This window comes from Euprymna scolopes, chromosome 10 (assembly GCF_053919585.1).
Source record: "Euprymna scolopes isolate OS-2025 chromosome 10, ASM5391958v1, whole genome shotgun sequence".
Classification (NCBI taxonomy): domain Eukaryota; kingdom Metazoa; phylum Mollusca; class Cephalopoda; order Sepiida; family Sepiolidae; genus Euprymna; species Euprymna scolopes.
Genome location: NC_136491.1, coordinates 61,032,081 through 61,052,917, shown reverse-complemented (window position 1 = coordinate 61,052,917; position 20,837 = coordinate 61,032,081). Strand labels below are relative to the sequence as shown.

The 20,837-nt window shown below is 36.4% G+C and overlaps 1 protein-coding gene across 4 annotated transcripts in view; it reads left to right on the top strand.

Moving 5' to 3' along the window:
• LOC145286008 (glutamate--cysteine ligase regulatory subunit-like) overlaps window positions 1-20,837 on the top strand; it is a 329,284-nt gene that overhangs the window by 102,933 nt on the left and 205,514 nt on the right. For 2 of the 4 annotated variants that reach the window (XM_080134608.1, XM_080134606.1), the window contains exon 2: window positions 2,196-2,261. The exons of the other annotated variants lie outside the window; for them this stretch is intronic. In XM_080134608.1, the coding sequence (XP_079990734.1) occupies window positions 2,196-2,261 (66 nt within the window). The remainder of the gene's footprint in view (window positions 1-2,195; window positions 2,262-20,837) is intronic. 4 annotated transcript variants of the gene reach the window in all.

The window sequence follows — 20,837 nt, the reverse complement described above, 5'->3', positions numbered from 1 at the left end:
AAAGAACTCAACTAACCAAGATACCCAAAAATCTATTCTCTTTTCTCTTCTGCTGTTGCTGCTCGCTCACCCACACACTCTCTCTCTCTCTCTCTCTCTCTCTCTCTCTCTCTCTCTCTCTCTCTCTCTCTGACCGATGATTGACCTAAAAAGGATTGGACAGTCAGTCTCCAGGCTTCTATGTTGTCACACGTGTCCTGTGAAGAACAGACACAGAATTCTAAAAGTATGTAAAAACTAAGGAAAGAAAATATTCCTCTCAAGCTAATATTTGCATCCACTTTGTCAGTTATAACAACCAATAAGCAAATATTACAAATTTAAGTGAGATTAAATTGCCTCGCCCCAAACAAATAATAAAAAAAAGGAATGAAACAAACAACACTTCCTTCTGATTTAAATGCACTGCATTTATTTTTACAAAAACAATAAGGTGATCACAAAAAGTCCAATGGGTGAGAGTCCTTTAGACGTCATTGTAACTAGAAATGTTAGATGAAAGTCCTGCGTGAAGGCTATTAAAAAAGGAATTTAAGGTTTGTGTATCTGGCGAAGTTTGCCTTGCTTAAAAAGTCCCACAAGGAAAGAAATTCAAGAAGTGAGTGATTTTGTTGTTATTAACTTTAGATGTGCAGGATGAATGCTTGTGTGCACAAGTAGTTTCTTTGTCTGCATGGCGTATGCATGTGATGTTTACAACGTTGGCGGCATCGAGGTCGTGAACAAGAGAAACATGCTCTCATGGTTTCTCGAAGTGAGCTGAGGAAGAGAAAGCTGAAATGTCTCCGTAGCCGGCTATTTTATACGTTTTTGGCTGGGTCCAGAAAGGGACAGCTTCTGCTGATATTTTCGCTTTTGGAAATCCGTAAAAAAGATTATGTCTTAATTTTTTCATTGGCTGGTTGTGTCACGTAACCTGTTTTCGACTACGTCCGCCAAACATAGGTTATTTTTACTTTTGTTGTTTTAAGAAAAGTGTGTAGGCGTATTTGAAATTGTGCCGTTGCTGAGAGATTGTTTTTTTCAAAATGCACGGGGAAAATTAAAATGAGTAATGGTTCGTTATTTGCACGCGCGTGACTGTACAACATTTAAATATAAATATAATTTCCTTTTTATTTTGGAAAACTTTTAAATGTTTTTGTTTTATGTATTTTATGCATGATGTTGATGAACTGATTGAGATATTTTTCACTTGTGTTGAAAGTGAAAAAAAATACAATAAAACATCAACTATTCTAGAAAAAACAATAGTTTCTGTGTTTACCCAACGCATTGAAAAATCTTGTCCAGAACATTTTAAATCTTTTTGAAATTAAGTGTAAACTCCCTGAGAAAAGGTATATAAAGGTTTAGCGAATAGATGCAAAAAAGTTAACTAAAGGAATAGTTAACTCCCGAATGTTTACTTTGTTTGCAGTAATTGAAATAAATTACACTCTGAGAATCAATATTAAATCTGAGAATGGGATTTATAACCTCCTTTTGTGGTTCTGGTTCTTAGTTTTAAGTTATAAATGAACTCCAAAAAAAATAAATGAATTTGTGTTTGTTTCATTTTTTTCCCCCAACAACAAAAAAAAAATTATAAGGATCATTTTGGAATCGGAAATTAGGTTCAGATATTTCTGATTCCCATACTCCAAAAAGTTCCTATTTCCGATTCCAATTTAATTGTTCCAATAGCTAATATATATATATATATATATATATATATTTTTTTTTTTTTTTTTTTTTTTTCTATGGAAATAAGTGAATAAAGTATTCACTTATTTCCTTTTTATATATACCAATCCTTATTTAAGAAGCTCACTGTAATTACAGAGCATATAATGAATGAATGACAAATGTCTATATTCCAAAAGTGGTGGAATAAAGGGAAACATTTAGATATACATGTAGATATTTTTAGTGTCCCATTAATGGGATGCTGGCAGGTAATGGGTTAATCTATGGATTTTCAACAAATGGCTCATCTCATCAAAGGAAATGATTTTAGTAAAGTAAGATTTATAAGTAGTCTTAAATTTTGCTATTAAAAAGCTTGGATGAAAACCTAAAAGAAGCAAAGATTAAAAAAGGATATTCTATGGTGTAAATGCAGAAAAAATATAGGCACAATCGTAAAGTCCAATGTGGAATTGTTGCAGTCAATAATAGATTATATCTCTCATTGTTTATGTTTTCTATTTCAGTTTATTGAATGTATAAAAGAAACCGTCTCTGCCCATATCGAAACAACTGAGCAGACAACATTACAGGTAAGCTCTGATTTTTCTTTGGGGGTGGGGGCAATTTGAAGTGCATTTGTTTTAAGATATGATAAAGAAAAAATATAAAACTTAACTTTTAACTCTAGCAAATTAGATCAATCTATATAATACTAAAAGTCTATGGGTCTTGTATGTTTGCAATCAGATTTCCGGTTTTCAACATCCGGTTGCGCATGCGTAAATAGCAACGTCTTCAATCCGTTATTCCAATTCCGGAATTTTTATATCGCTTTTAATACAAACAATTTCATTTAATTTGATCAAATAGTTTTTTGTTTTTTTTCAACACTCCTACTCCCTCTGTTTTCGTTACGTACGCGAGAAATCTTTAATTCATGTCATTATAAATAAATAATTTTATAAAATCAACCGTAGTTTTTTTTTTTTTTTTTAACGGCTAAAAACATTCAACTTCGTGAAGTCTGTCGCAGTTTCAAAGAAAACACCTCTCACTTTCACTCTCATAGATTTCAACACTCCTACTCCCTCTGTTTTCGTTACGTACGCGAGAAATAGTTACGTGTATGTGTGAGAGAGAGAAAAAGGTAACCGATGTAAAACTGGATAGAGTTATCCCCCTTAACTAATGCAGACCTTTTTACTAGAGGGCGTTATTACAAAAAAATTTCTTTTTCTTCTTCCCATGTTTTTTAAAGTCGTCTGCTTACATTTCCAAACGGAAAGCTGAATCGGTAAATGCACACATTTCTATTACATTAAATAGTGTTTTCCTTTACACAATGGGTACTGAATGTTTGCTTAAATTAAATGAAAAAAGTTACATTTTATTTTCATTTTCTATTTAAAAAGCCATTATTAACATGTGGAGAGTGTTTTTTTTTATTATTCTGTACTTTCAACTAACAATTTCATTTAAAAGATGATATATCAAAATTTGAATTTAACTATAATAAGGATTATGATACCTGTTCAGTGCATAAGTATGACCAACCACTTATAATTCAGTGACTGTAATTTAAAAAAAAATAACAATTATAATAAACAGAACGACTCATAGAAATCTATCTATATTCTTTTTTCATTTTAATATACTTTCATAGAAATGCTTCTGTTATGTAAAAAAAAACTATTTTCTTTATGCCACAAGTGTCACGCTCATACATGAATTCCATAGCTAATATAACGTACTGACCCAACGGGTTACGGGTGGTCTAGTTTATAATAAAGCACAACTTTTAATGCATGTTTTGTGGATTAATCTATAAAATGAATTTCTGAAATTTGAGTGATTAGACAAAATTAAAAAGCAAAACGCAAGCAAAAAGAGCAAAATACTGATCGACAAAATCTTAAGTATATTGGTTAGGTTATATACATACTCAAGAACTTCACGTGTTTGAGAAGAAAATAATATGACAGTCTTGGGACTAAAGCTCCAGTATTGTTTTCATGTATTGTTTAGCAAGTTATACTGAAGAACTTTCTTTATTGTTTGACAATGTAAACATAATACTGAGTTATGTACCCTTGACCTGAGCTCTCCAGAAAGGAGAGAGAAAAGCACTTTAAGTGCGGACCCAGTAAAGAAAGGTACACACGTATGTCGCTTATTGAGATTAACTACCATGTCTTGTTGTCTTTCCCTTATGAGTGAGGCCCTTCCCTCATAACTATACATGGTGTCAGGAGTCGGATAAAAAAAAAAGAAGAAAACAAGGGAAAAATACAATGACACATCCTAAATAAGAAACCTGAAAATACGTACATACGATAAAGGACGTACCCTCACCGCGTGGTAAACTTTATTTGTTTCTTTCTTTGTTTTTTGGGGGTTTTTTTAATATCCACTTATTTCCAGTCACTGTACATATTCTATACACTTTGATATTCTACTAGTTAAACACAAATATGTCTAACCCAAACGAAGCTTCATCAAAACACACAGAAATCGACCCAATTTCTTTCATGTTACAAATGCAACAACAAATTGACATGCAAGAACAGATGACGAACCTTATGGCACGCCTTCTGCCCACCGAGCAACATGCCCCCACCTCATTATCGCGCCATTCACGAGTGAAACCCGAGTGACCTGTGATAGAACCTGACTCGTCAGACAACAAATGGGTCATTTTTAAGGATGCATGCCTTCGTTATAAAGAGATGACACAACTAACCGACCCCACAGAAATCTGAAATGAGCTATGAGCTGCATGCAGTTCATCTGTAAACGAAATTTTGTTCAACTTCATTGGTCCGGATGCCCTGAATAATACCACAGAGGAACAACTGCTAGAATATATTAAATCCATCACAGTGAAAACCGTCCATCCTGAAGTATACCGTCAGCAATTCTTTATAATGAAGCAAAGTGATGGGGAGACTATCACATCTTTTATTTCCCGGTTGAAATCACAAGTGATGCTCTGCGCTTTCACTTGTGGCAACCAGCAATGTGCAATGTCATTTTCTGAGAACATGATCAAATCTCAAATCATTGCCTGATTACGGGACATCTCCCACCAGAGCGAAATTTTAGCAGAGATTACGTCCCTGCCAACTCTGAATGATTTAACTAGACGCCTCTTGACTCTGGAATCTACCGCCAGAGCATCAAATCACTTCTGACCAGCAGAGATCACACAAGTGATGACTGTGCAATCTGAATGACTAGAGGAAGAAGAGGGAATCCCGCATGGACCAATAACAAGTTCACACTAGGCCGACCAGAGCCACCTCCATTTTTAAATATTACCATCACATTAGATACAAAGGCCCACCAACACCTCGGACGATTCAGACATACAAATATGAAACACCAACCCGTCCAATTGCCCGCTTTGGCAGACACTGGAGCTCAGACAAGTACAGCTGTTGTAGATTTATTAAACAATCTTGGGTGCACTTCTGAACATCTGCTGTGCACTAGGCACCAGTTATGTGCCGTTAATGATGACAACCTGCCCATCATGGGGGCCTTAATTGCCACAATGTTACTCGGTAAGGCAGCATGTTCGAAGCTGATATATATCAGGTTAAAGGTTAAGGGCCTATATATATCACAGACAGCCCTGAAAAAAATAAAAATTATCAACAACGACTTTCCAGCACAACTTAGTAGTCTGGTAGCCACAACGAAGATGGACCCCAAACCAACTGACCAAGTGTTAGCCCCTTGCGGATGCCCATACAGATCACCATGCCCACCACTACCAGACAAGCTGCCATTTCCCGGCACACCTGAATATCGAGGAGAGATAGAAAGCTGGATCAAATGCCACTTTGCCAGCTGTGCGTTTAATACATGTAAGCACCAGAAATTGCAGACCATGACCAGAGAACCGCTTACTATCACATTCCTTGACAACCACCAACCTAAGGCTGTTCACAAATCAATCCCTGTCCCCCACCACTGAAAAGAGGCTGTCAAATCCCAGCTTGATGCAGATGTAGCACTGAACATCATTGAACCTGTGCCAGCAGGGATACCAACGACATGGTGTTCGAGAATGATCACAGTGCCCAAAAAAGATGGCAGCCCACGTAGAACGGTCAACCTCCAAAATTTAAATGCAGCGACAAGACGAGAAACACACCACACACCCTCTCCATTCAATCTTGTCAACACGATATCCCCAGGAAAAAATAAAACTATTCTGGATGCCTGGAACGGATATCATAGTGTTCCTCTGGCTCTGAAAGCACGGGATGCCACCACTTTCATAACAAAATGGGGCAGATACAGGTATTTGTGAGCCCCCCCCCCAAGGTTTCCAAGCATCCAATGATGGTTACACAAAGAGATTCGAAACCATTACAGAAGTTTTCCCTTGTGTGGCTCGTTGTGTGGACAACTCTATCTTGTGGGATGATGATATGGCACTGTCCTTTTGGCACACCATTAGATACATCATGCTATGTGCTGAAAATGGAATAGTATTTAACCCAGAAAAATTCCAATTTGCAAAAGACAATGTAGAGTTTGCTGGCTTCGGCATCAGCCTAACAGGGTACAAACCATCTTAAAAATTACTTGAGGGCATCAGAAACTTCCCATCACCGACAAACATTACAGGAATTAGATCTTTCTTTGGTCTGATTAACCAAGTTTCATATGCGTTTGCCCAAGCACCCATCATGTCGCCCTTCAGAGAATATTGAAACATAACAGCAGATTTTACTGGGACGATACATTGGAACAACTCTTCCAGCAATCCAAGGAAACAATCCTAGAGAGCATCCAGGATGGCGTTCGAACATTTGAAATAAATCGCCCAACATGTCTGACTACAGACTGGAGTCAAGCAGGAATAGGATTTACCCTACTCCAAAAACATTGTGCATGCCCGTCCACAATGGACCACTGTTGTGGGCCAGGACATTGGAAAGTTGTATATGCTGGCTCCCGATTCACTAGACCTGCTGAAAACCGGTATGCACCAATTGAAGGGGAAGCTGTAGCTATAAAGTTTGGATTGGAAAGCTGCAAAATGTTTGTTTTATGCTGCCCACACCTGATACTTGCTATTGACCTTGTGCCGATATTCAATGATCACAGCTTGGACGAAATAAAAAATCCCAGGATTTTAGATATCAGGGAGCAGACCCTGATGTACCAGTTCAGGGCCATATCAATACCAGGCAACGCCAATGGTGGAGCAAATGCCATGTCCCGTATCCCTACACCTACCACCAAAGTCGCAGCAGCTGAATCGGACAGTATGGAAGAAGTGTTGCAAGCTGGAATAGAATCCCGATACAATCAAGAAACATCTCCTATCGAGATGGCACGCACAGCAAGAAGCCACGATGGATCATCAATACCTGAACCTCGTGGAAACAATAGAAAAGGGATTCCCTGAACACAAGGATCTTCTACAGCCAAATGTTAGAGAATTCTGGAATATGCGAAGTGACCTATACACGGTTCAATCTCTAGTATTCAAGGAAGGCCGCATATTAATTCCAAAAAGCCTACGTCGCGAACTTATCGGCCAACTCCATGTTGCTCACCAGGGGGTCAACAGTATGAGAAGCTGTAAAATGTTTTTGCTTCTGATGGAGGTATGAGACGAATGGATTCGCCAATCATTTTTATAACGGCTGTGCTAAACAACCAATGAAAACGTTGTAAAATTATTATAAAAATTATCGAATTTTGGATTCAATCAGTTCGCCGTTTACTACATCACGGACTGCATTTAATTCTTGGCCGCCATCTTGGTTACTGATCTGAACTACGCCGCCATCTTGTTTACTGATCTGAACTACGCCGCCATCTTTGTTCAACACAATATCTCAGAACTTAAGAGGTTAACTACGCCACGGACCGCATTTGATTCTTGGTCGCCATCTTGGTTACTGATCTGAACTACGCCGCCATCTTTGTTCAACACAATGTCTCAAAACTTAACAGAAGCAATGCCAAGCAACGTTTTTTTTTGGCCTTGTATGCGAGCACAATTGCAGGAAAAACGCAATCAGTGCAAGCACTGTAACGAAATTGCCCCATCAAACCATAAAGAACCTGCAATATCTTTTGATCAATAAATTTTTATTTTTTTATTTCATTTTAACCAAACAAGGCACAGTGCCAATTTGATGTAGGGGGTTACTATCTGGGACATAAATTGCAGGGAAAATATGTAGGGAGTTGAGCAGCAAGATGTCCGTTTACTTGGACTTCTGCATGTCGGTACAGAAGCATGTCAGTTGGAAGCAGGAACCAGGAATGGAATTTCAAAGTCTAGTAATTTTGGGGGAAGAAACTATTAGGGTAGAAACTATTAGGGAAGAAACTATTAGGGTAGAAACTATTAGGGTCGACAGCTTTCTGGCATCTGTGGATTTTGCTGCTTGTTAGGGTATTTATGTCGGGGCGGGGGGTACAAGGGCTTGTACTTCGTCAGAGCATCTACCATTAAAATACTTGTAAAACAGGCAGAGGGATGCAACATTTGGTTTGTGGGAGAGAGGCTGAAGCCTAGCTGACAGTTTGGGACCTATTTGGTTGGCAACTCTTTTAACTCTGCCCAGGAGTAAGAGACTAGTAGCAGATCAGATGCACCAGTCCAAATATGACAGTAATGTTCCATACATGGGCAAATAATGGCTTTGTAGATGCACAGGATACTTTCAGGCATAAGTAACTTTCTAGCATGGTAGAGAGAGCCCACCTTCCTTGCAGTAACTGTGGCAGTACCCTCAATGTATCTGTTTCAACTCATGTTCCCTGTGAACAAGGAGTTTGAACAAAGTACTTTCAGGTAATGTATCATTAGCCATAGCTATTAGTGGTTGAGAGAGTTTCTTGTAATAGTAATAACAGACACCTAGGAACCTCCCAAATTCACCACAGAATTACCCCTACCCCATATGTAACTTTATTATAAGTTAATATTATCAATATACCCCATATGTAACTTTATTATAAGTTAATATTATCAATATAATTTTTGTACCATTTAAAAGAAGGGTAAAATAAACTAGTAATAATTTTTAAAAATTTTTTCATCGTACGAAAATAATGAAATTGTGAGACAAAAATCTTGTTTACATAATTGACACTTTAAAATAACGTTCCCATGTAGTAAGCATTGCAAGCAGGCTTCTTCCATTTTTTGTTGTTGTTGTGTATATGTGTATGTGTGCATATATATATATATATATATATATATATATATATATATATATATATATACACATTTTTTTTTTTTTAAATGAAGAAAGGAGGAAAAAAATGTAGTTTTTGTTTTACTTACGTCAAAGGTTCCTTTTTTTTTTTTTTTTTTTTTTTTAACGATGACGATGCGAAGTTGAAATGTTTCTTGCATTTTCTTGAATTCTCCAACAGTTGTGTTTCATTTCCTTTTATTTCGGATAATATTTGTTCTTTTCTTGTCAGGTTGCATTGTTCTTTTGTCTGGCTGCTGTATTCCGACTTATAGTGTTGTAACACTGGCTGGCACTTGTCTTCATTAGTTGTTGTTGGAATAATAAAAGTAATACAAATGTTAACCTTTTAAAAGGAAAGAACTTTATTTGCCTTTGGAGTGAGTGCACCTCTTGTTCACCGGCAATATATGTCTCGTTGGTTTCGAGTGTATTGCCTACTCACCTGCCATGCTGGCTAGGAATTGGTTAAGGAGAAAGAGAGGGAGAGGGAGATGATGAGGGACTTTGGAAAGGAGTTCCTGGTTTGTGTCCGGTTTATGAGAAAGAGAAAGAGAGGGACTAAGAAACTATTATTTCTTGGTGAATGGTATTATTTTCGTCCGAATTCTTGGCTTTTAGGGGTGACTCAGGTCAGTTCTACAAGTACATTTCTTCTACCTCCATCAAAATAAAACTTATATAACTGAATTCACAATAAAATTTACTTTAAAATAGTATTTTAATATTTTTGTTGTGATTTTTTAGATTCAAAGAAATCGTTATTTAAATTCGACTATTAACGACGAAACATGCCAGCATAGCATGTCCGCTGGCGGTAGATCACTTTTTGCAATTAAGCTATCGGAGTGTGTTCACATAAATACTCAAAGTGGAAATTGTATCCATCAACGACGTTTCCAGTTGTTTTAGCTAATCAGGGAAAAGAATCGTGTTTGTTACGGAATTTTAACACATGTAAGTCTTTCCAGTCAAAAGTTAGAATATCTCAAAATTGACACTTTGTAGTACAAAGATAAGTAAAGAATGAAATTGTGTATAAACGCTATTTGATAGCGAAAATATTAATTTCTTGTATCCTAAAATTTGAAAATAATTGGATAAAAAACTTATTATGCACGAGTAGATAAAAGTAGTGACAACCCCATGTAAACATGAGAATTTTTGTGTGCCGAGACATGCACAAAAAATCTGTTAACAAAACGTTTGTCAACTAACTTACAAAGTATTCATTTTATGTTATTATTTAGAAAACATAAGGAAAAGAATACTTTTTAAAAATAAATTATTTGAAAAGGAATGACTGACAATGACCATGCTTTTAAATTAGTTACAACACACAGACAACTTATTCAGTGAAGTAAAAGAATAACTTTTATTGGGTTTCTTTTACAATCCACAGAGGTATAAAAAAGTGGTCAAAAAACAAATATATAACAAATAAATGTTACCAAAGGCAAGTTACTCTTCTACCTACCTCAATAAATTTTTGTGTGTTAAAAAAAGAAGTAGTGTTGAGCGTTACATGAGAACAAGAAAAAATGGCTGCAATGTCTCTTGAAGTCTCAACAATGACTTAAAAATAAAAAATTATACAAAATAGTGGTAGAAACTCACTTGATAATTGTCACGGTAATTTGGAGCCGTTAAAATGAAACGAGTATCCTAATTAGTTTAATGAACTTCAAAACATTATAATTGTAATCCACAAAATTTCCTTTCATTTGATATGCTACAAACCATATTTTGTTAATAATTTCTTTGAATTGTGTCGTGGTGGCCATCTTGTATTTCCTGGTTGCCATCTTGGACTTTTCACAGCATAATAATGACAAATGAGAACCATCAAAATAATATTCGCATGATGATAAATTAATTATACTAATTAGTTTAATGTACTTAAAAACATTATAATTGTAATCTGTACAAAATTTCCTTTAATTTGATATGCTACAAGCCATATTTTGTTTATAATTTCTTTGAAGCATGTCATGGTGACATTTTGGATTTCCCGGTTGCGATCTTACCATTTTTCTTAGCTGTTTCTATGATGTTTCTACTTAAAGCTGTTAAAATGAAACTGGAATATGCTAATTAGTATGCAAGTTACCAAGTGAGATTGTTGTAAATAATGCCAACTGAACCTAATATTATACCATGAATATAATAAGATAACATGCTCAAAATTTCATATTATCTTAAAAAGATCTGAAGATATAGCTTTTTAAAGATGGATTAGTCTGTAAATTGTGCAAATTTCCTACCATTTTCAGTCACAAGCTTATATGCATTTGAATAGGACTGACTGAAGGCAAAATGTCCAGTGACATTGTTGATATTTTGAATGGTCATAACTCCAGTTCTAATGGGCTGATTTAAAAAAAAAAAATACATCATTTCTTTGTTTTTTATGCTCTTTTAAATAATGCTTGATTTATTTGGTCTAAAGAAAAAAATGGTGCGGTATTGCTACTTTTAATTATTGAAGAAAAGCAGCTTAGTCTTGATAGCATTGAATGTTTTGTCCCAATTCCAGTTTTGTCCCAATTCCACTACAAACTGGAAGTTTTCCTCTAGGGTTGCTGCCATTGCCTTGGATATGTGTTCATTCATTTTCACCTCATGTCTGTTATAGAGCCTGGTGTCGTCAGCAAACATACCCATCTCAGAGACAATTTTATCAGGGAGATCATTTATGAATATCAGGAATAATAAAGGTCCAAGGATCAACCACTGAGGTACGCCTGCATTTATATCATATTGTTTAGATGTACGACCATCGAGGACAACCTGGATTCTTCTCTTACTTAAGAAGGATTTAATTATGTTAAGTATTCGTCCAGTAATACCATATGATCTGATTTTCCTGAGAAGACCATCGTACCATACCATGTAAAAAGCCTTGGATATATCTAGGGCTACTGCCTTACCTTCCCCTGCTTTATCCAGTGCATGGTATATATGTTCAGAGATTACAGTTAGAATATCTGCAGTGGGACAGACTTGCTTAAATCCATATTGTTAGTTAAACAGAAGTTTAGCAACGTTAAGGTGGTAGACTAGAACTTGATTAATTATGTTGAAAAGTTTGGAGAAGACTGGAGCAACCTCAGAGGAGCATTTATTTAATAGTATAGTCGGGATAAGATCGGGTCCACATGCTTTTGAGGTATCTAGTTTTTTTATGATATCATGTATTTGAGAAGGAGTGATGTTCAGATTATCTAGTGTGGTTTCTGTCTGCAAAGGAAAATCAGGGAAGGAGTGGTTTGCTGGGTCCAATGTAGAGTTTGAGGCAAACCGACTGGCAAGCACGTTAGCCTTCTCGGTTGCCATGCAAACAATCTTATGATTGTTGGATTGTGGGGGAATTATTGATTGCCCATTATTTAATATACTGTTGTAGATTTTCCAGAAATCACGAGTTCCTAATTTCTGCACTTCAATGTGTTTTCTAGTGGTAGATTCTCTCTGCTGTCACTATTTCTTTCTTACAGTTATTTCTAGCTTCTATGGACTTTTGTCAGATAAATCTGTGGTATGCATGCTGTCTTTGAGCATTGGCAGCTGCACAAGTAGAAGTAAATTATTGGAGAGAATAGGGTTTGCTATAGAACTTCCATGTGGGAACATGTGCTTCGATTGCCACTTTGAACCAATCAGTGGTCTCATTTGCGCACTGTTCTGCAGGAAAAGAAAAGATATTTCCCCATGGGGCATCTCTGATGGCTTTCCAGTCAGCCTTCTTATAGCACCTTATCATTTTCAGTAATGGCTTTTCAGCTTTGGGTCAAGAGTTTAGGGTGATTTCTACTATTATCACAATGTGATTAGCATTCCCGAGTGGACTATGGGCATTCGTTACACAATCATCAGGAACTGTGGTCAGAAATAGATCTAGAAGTGAGTCTTGTTGGTTCTGTCCATCTGGAAAACGGGTCGGAAGCCTAAATGTCTGTGATAGGGAATGAGATATAGAGACGCTATAAGTCGGAATACAGCAGCCAGACAAACTGGCAAACTGGTACCCTCGACCCGTCAGACAAGAATCAGCCCAATCCAATTGCATTGGCATATATGGCACTCAAGTACACCTAAGATGCCCAATTTTAGGGATGGGAATCTGGCAGGAGTGGGAAACGGTGTTCATTGCCCTAGTCAGGAAACAAAAAAATTGAGTGTTTCTATTTAGTTCCTGTGATCACGCCTCTGCACCTGACAAATAGGCAAAGAAGTATGAAAGCTGGGCAATAGACAGAACCTATCTACTCCTTAAGAAATTAAGGTTTGCAAATTGGTAATTTGTTCGAGTCTCCAGCTCTAGGAAGGTCGTCGACCAGGACTGAAGAGGCCTTCCTCCCGCTTTATTTAGTGCCAAGATGTATGAGGTCAGGAGCACAGATTTTGCTTCAGAGTTTTCATTCTCCTATACGGATGACCTGATAAGATACATGGGTCCATCAACACCAAGAGCGGTAGCTTCATGTGATCCTAAACCAGGTATTTTTGTGACTCTGTATGGGTAGCTATGATTAATTAAGTTAGTACTAAAGGATGTATATCTACTGAAAAGTTATACTCCTTAAAATAATTGAAAAGGATTTTACTATGCTTTCTATTTCATCGTTAATGGAAAAGAGGGGATAAGTAAAAAAGCATGCAGTAGAAGCATTTAGATTTGCAACTTGATTTTAGAGAGCAGATAATATATGGTTGAAATATTGTTCATATATTAGTTTTAGAGTAGGATAAAATGTCAGAGTGTGATTCAAAGTGATATTAGGAATTTAGATATAATTTGATATTTAAGTCAATGAGAGGGAAGATAAAATGTCTCTATTCAATAAAAATTTAAGTAACGATATATTACATATGATTAAAATTCCAGTACAGCTATAACTGGAAGTAAGATATAAGCTATAGAAATTATAGTATAATATAATCTATATATATCAAAGCGAAAATGTATGTATGTATGTTTGTGTGTCCGCTAAAAACTTTTGACAGACAGAACAAAAATTAACAAACTTGGTATCATATTGAAGCTCCACCCTTCGGACAACTAGAAGTGGGTCAGCTAACCGATTTTCTGCTGTGTGTGTGTGTGGGGGGCAAAAGTGACATTCTAATGTTAAACATTACATATTTTTAATTCGATTTATAAGTGCCCCCAAAAGAAGGGCCACAACTCTACCACATAAAGTGTACACGGGGCCCGATTTTTTTTTTTTGAGTCACCCTGTATTCAAAAACCGCTGAGTCATTAGGGCAGGTTGATTTGCAACTTTTTTCAGAAAATTAACATGGCACTGGTGATGATAGTTGGGATTTGATGTAAAAAGAACACATACCAAAAATTAGATTCCTATCTTGAAAGGAAAATTGAGCATTTAATTTTAAAAATCTTGACAGAAAATGCTGAGAAATCCTTAATTTTCATAGCATTTTACATGAAACTGACTTCAAAATTCTATTTTTATAAAACATTTTAATTAAAATTGATATATGTAGATGAAATACATTGAAAGAAAAGTAAATACATAAATTATAATTTTAATTATGAATCACAACTAACAAAATATCTCAACTTTTACTGCATTGATTAAACAAAAATTGTAAAAAAAAAGACTAATTAGCGACTAAGTCTTTTAAATTTCACACTTGAAAAAGATATGAGAAGATGTATTACACAATATAACAACTGGATACAAATTAGAGAACCATGTATTTTAATTTTTTATTAAACGTAATATAAACTATGTTATAATAGAACTAAATTGTTCCGTGTAATTTCCTTTTCAGGAAAAAGAAGGTCTCATTTTGTGTCACAATGATTTTGTAATAATGTGTATGTCTTGCTTCCTGCCCATATACAATAGGGCAGGTTGATTTGCACTGGTATTATCAATCAAAATTTCTTCAACAGTATCGACACTGTTATATTCTGTTAAAACTGCAGCAACATCTTCAGCTAAGAGAACGCCAGTTGCCCCCAGATTCGGACAAGATAATTGCTCTCCGTTCCTGTTTCCCTGGTGAAAGTTAAATGGCGTTCTGCTCCTTTGTTTTTCACTCTTCATCCAAAACTTCTTTGTATTGTAAAGTGTCCTTATCAATTCTACAATCAATTCCAACACAAAGTAGATTTTAAATCTCTGGACATGCTGCAAATTGCTGGATAGTTTTATTCTAGCTTTTTCTCTATCAATTTTGTATTTATCTAAAATTATGTCCTTCAAATTTAATTTTGGGTGAAGAAGGCTCATATGTTTAAGGTCCAGCAGAAAGGCATTAGCTAGACAAGCACCAAGATTGGAAAATACATCACCTCTGATGAGTTCCATACAATATCTTGGGGTTTTTAAAAGGCTGTAAGGTCCCTTTAGTTGTCTTCCTGGATCAAAACTGTCATCTGTTGTTCCTTCACTAGAAGATGACTGTATCGAAATATTTGGAGAAGCTTGTTCCTGTCTTTCGTTCTGCCTCTCCAGTTTACCCAGTTTAGCAAACTTTTTGTATTTTTTATAGTATCTTTATCGATAGGTCTATTATTAAACATGCAAATTTTGAATTTTCTGTTTTGAACAAAGTCATCACATCTCAAGACAGGAAGTTTACAGCTACAAAAAGATATATCAAACAGTCTGTCTAGCTGGTCCTTCATTTTTTTTTCACTTTTGATTGCTGCAAGAGATTTCCTGTCAATCTGTTTGCCCTCTTATAGCAAAAATCTTCTATCCTATATAACGTTCCCTTTACAAAGGCAATTGTGGATTGACTGCTTACAAAATACTAATTATTTCCTTGGCAATTTAAAATATCACTATTTTTTTAAAGTGTGGATAACTGTTTTCAAGGAAATAACTAAACTGCATAACTTGTCGTAAAGTTGGGGGTGCTGTTTCATTCAAACGACAAGGTGGACCAGCAAATCTTTGTGAACCACGAGTTAAAACCGAACGTCGTGCTTTTACTGACATTTTAAATCTGAAAAGTAAAATAAATAAATGGATGAAGGAAACTGTTTTAGGCTATATTCCAGTTTCATATGTAAAAAAAAAAAAAAAAAGAAGTAATGAAAAACTTTGTAGAGTTGGATTAGATATATTGAAGAGACAGGACTAGACCAAACCAGAGTAGTGTTTAGTTTAGACATTTTTTTACCAGACTTTAGCTCCTCCTTCTATAACACAAATTTATCCATAATGCGATTCATTTTTGCTGTAGCTGTGCCATTTTAAACGAGTTTTTAAAAAACTGGTACTTGTGCATATATATTACGATGCTATTTTTAATGGTATTTTCAAGTAAAATTTAATTTTTATGATATTTGTTTATTAAATTGTTAGGTGAAAGTACAAAATGGTTACAACACACCCTCCCCTCCTCCCCATGTTAAGAATAACTTTCTAAATAATAAAGTTATTTCAGCACAAAAACATTGATGCACGAGTACCGAAAAACCTTATCTACTTGTGTTAACCTTTGTAGGTTATCTAATTTTCAAACTATAATTTTAGGAAAATACTACTTAAAAACAATTACTCCCTAAAAATAAAAGAAATAAAAAATTTGCCACTGATTTTCTGCAAGGTAATTTTTTATTTAGTAGAAAAACTTGAAGATTTACCTGGTTATGTTTCGTAAAGAACGTGTAGAATAAAATTGGATGCTTATGCATTTTTAGTACCGTGCTATTTTTAAACAGTTTTTTGGGGTTAAATTTAAGTGTCACGCTATCTTATATATATATATATATATATATATATATATATATATATATATATATATATATATATATATATATATATTAAATTGTTAGATGGAAGCACAGAATAGTAGTTATAAAACACTGTCCCCTCCCCATGTTAAGATTAGCTTTCAAAATATTAACGTTATTTTAGCACAGTACCAAAAATGCACAAGTACCTAAAATTGTATGAGCCATTTTTTTTTTTTTTTTTTTTTTTTTTAAATATAAAACAGGAATATTACCATATTTTAATAAAACGTTCAAATGGAATTCGATGTGAAATCAAAAAATCAATTACAGAAGTAAAAAGTTAATTCACCAACAACAGGAAAAATTTCTTCAGCGGATAAAACAAATACGTTTAAATTCACTGCAGACACTTGAAATATAATATATATATATTTTAAACAAGCTTTTTTTTGTTTCTCCTTTCGAAATAATTTCGTCTTTATCCTAAAATTGTAAATTATTTAAATTAAAAGATAAACAAACGTTAGTTTTCAATAGCAATAACAAGCGTGTGAAATACCATGGTGAAATCTAAGATGTCCCCAGCCCAAAAAAGTTCCTGAAATAAAAAAGCAAACTTCAGTCGCTATTATTTTAAAAACACAATTTTATCTTTACAGTAAATATTTATTTTATTAATTAATTTTCCTCACTGATTTTAATAAAATATAGTTTAAAACATATTCTAAATAATGATTCCATTTTCTTAACGATACGGATTGCTTTGATGACGGGACGTACTTGACAATTCACCGAAAAACTTTTAATAGCTGCAATTTTTCAACATTTAAAGTTGTTTCCTCAAGCGAAGAAAACGATTTTGAAAAAAGTTTTTTGTGTGGGTATTTTTTATGTCAAACCCAAACTATCGTATGTATAGTGCATCACCGGGTTCCAAAATCGACCTGCCCTACTGAGTCATGTCACATCAGCAAGCTGTAATGGCAATCTGTATATAAAAAACATTGCATATATTGGTTTTTATCGGTTAAAAAAATGCAACACTCATACAAATTAAACTATGAACTTTTATGTTATGAAAACGTTACCAAATTATTAGTAGGTTAAAAATAGTAAAATCCGAGACTTAAACCAAAAACAATAAGCAAAAATAAGTAAATAAAAAAAAATTACGCTTAAAAATATTTAGCATGAGACGATTGATGTCTGTTTTCACAAAACAAAAACAAACGGCCATTTTCTTTTTTATATTAGTTACACTATGACCTGATTCTATTTACAGGGAGGAAGGTGGGAGAGCATAATATGAGTTAATCAGCGTTTGTTTGCTTATACATTTTAATATAATACAAAATGAGAGTTAATGGATTTGGTGACATCCCAGGCATAAATCCTCCTTATTTTCGAGTAACGTTTTTTTTTCTCTACAGCTTCAGATCTCAGGTATGACCTCCTCTTTATTTTCTTAGTGAGGGAGGAGGGCGAAAGATGAAACCGCTTTACTTCTAAGAACAGATACTACACTTTGATCTTAGCCAAAAGACCAAGTAAAAAAAAAGATGCGTATTATATATTTTTCGTATATTAAATTAAGACAAGATGTCATATTCCAAACATCACAGCCTGGGATTAGATAAAATTTATGGAATTTTTCCTAGCAGACCACTCGGCATCGCCTGGGATTGGAAAAAATTGGTTGATATAATTAGCAGATGTAGGTGGAAATACATTGAATGTTTCCTAAGATGAAACTGCTTTAATTCTAAGAACAGATACTACACTTTGATCTTATTTATTTATTTTATTGAACGAAAAAATAATTGAACATACAAAAACGTACAAACAATAATTAAAAAGTCCAACAAAATTAGGCACAAGGCCCTATAAGAAATTGGGAGGGGGAGGGTACAGGGTCTTTGTGACTAGTAATTGACAATGATGACTTGGAGTCTTACTCTTGACTGGCAACATTTACCATAATACCTCATTCACTCTGTGGAGCTTAATCTGACTAGTGAATCCCAAGCGTTAAGGAAAAAACATATTTACAATTTGTAGAAACTTATCTGTGTGTCAGGGTATGCATATTTTTTTTTTTTTTTTTTTTTTTTTTTTTATATATATAAAAAACAAATAAAGTATGTATTTGTGCATTTGTGAGGTGACAAAAAAGTCCGATTTCATTGGCAAAATAAAATTGGAATTAACATTGAATAAACTCGTGGAATGGGGAAAGCTAATGAAAAAAGTTCAATTTAACATAAAATGAAAATCCTACTGGGTTGTTAGTATTGACCCCCCTGTACTATTCTATCGGCTAGATCCCCCCACTGTTTTCCGGGGAACCGAAAACAAGCAGGGACATCCCTAAGGAAGGGTTTGGGAAAAAAGCTTTACCAGGAGTGGGAGAAAATAAAGCAGTGGGTGGAGGGGTCGGTCGGTGACCTCTGAGTAGTGATGGAGGAATGGGATTTATTCAAAACAAATATGTGACAAAGGGGAGTGGGTAGGCTCAGAGGTTCTCTAGTACCAAAAATAATAATAGGATTGGGATCTCGTTTGTACCACCAGTCAAGAGTCTCTTTACTTGAACTATGCTAAGACCTAGGCGGGATGGGTTCCAAAGGACTCAGCACCGCCCGTGCCATGCTCAAGGAGGGAACACGAATTGAAACTTGGCTCCTCGACGGATGCACAAACTAGTGCTGTGCACCCACCTCTTGTCAAATTCCACTCTAGGCAACCTCTTCCAATCGCATCTGATCTTTACTTTAAGCAAATGTTTAAAGTAAACGATCAGATCCCGATCAGGAACAGATGTCCCTTCGCGGACCAACTTGAGGCGCGTGATCCAAATGACCATTCGCGCTACTGCTAGGATCGCCAGGAAAACCAAACTTTCCTCCCTGGGGAACGGTGGCTCCATGTTGTACACAAAAGTTCCTACGTCGAGATCGAGCGGACACTCGGCATCGATGCGAGCTGTTACCCCCTCGACGTACTTTATTAGGGGCTGTATCCGGCTGCAACTAAAAAACGCGTGCTCAATTGTTTCGGGCTCGCGTTCGTCACAGCACGGACAGAAGCGCCTGGTATGTTCTTTATACCGGAAAAGTTCGTCGAAGAGGGGCAGCGCATTTCGGACCAATCGCCAAGTCAGGGATAATTCCGAGTTATTCAGAATCTCCCGTCCCGGTGCCCAACACCATTGAGAACGGACAACCTCCATCGACCATCCCATCCGCCTACAAAGTGGATCCTTCGCGGTCCCCTCCACTAAATCCCGATACAGTTTCTTCCTTGGCTGATCGAGGACACTGGTCCCCGGCAAAGTAAGAGCGGTCCGGCATTCGGAGAAGAACTTGGACTCCCCCTTCGATCTACAACGACCTTCTACTGAAGGGTTGGGTTTGAGATTGGGAAACGAGTTCTCAACCAGAGGGACCCAAGGAGCGTCTCCTTCAAGCGAACGACCCAGGAAAGCCAATCTCTCGGCGTTTCTATGACACAAGAGACTGGGCTGACCCAGGCCTCCCTCGCTCGGACGTTGAACACAGACCTCTCTGCAGACATAATGCTTACTCTCGTTCCACAAAAGTGAATCAAGGTGCCCTTGTAAACGGGTTAGTCGTTCTGCAGGGAGAGGAAGTACAGACAAACGGTAAAGGATGAGCGGAAAGACGTATGTAGCACACGCCTCCGCCCGACCCTTCAAGGACAATTTCCTTCCAATCCAAGTCTTTACTGACGATTTGACCTTAGACTGTACTTCCGACCAATTCTTTTCCAGCTGAAGTCCCGGTCCAAACCAGACACCGAGAATACGGACTGCTCCATCGGTCCAGCTGAAAATAGCTGGAAGCGAGTTTACCCCGGTCCAGGCCCCCAACCGCAGGCCAGCAGACTTGCTACGGTTGAAGATGGCCCCTGTTACTTCTTCGTATCGAGCGAGCGCCTCGACCACCGCTTGAACGTCCGTGAGGCAAGACACGAACACGGTGACGTCATCGGCGAACGCGGAAACCCTGGCTCGTGTGCCTCCAGGGAGAGCTATTCCGCGGAGGACTGGTGTAGCCGCCTCATCCCTTAAATTGCGAAGGAGGGGTTCCAACGCCAGGACATACAACAGAGGCGACAGCGGACAACCCTGTCGCACCGACCGAGAGACAGCGAATAACTCCGATAGCTTACCGTTGATCTGCACCGCC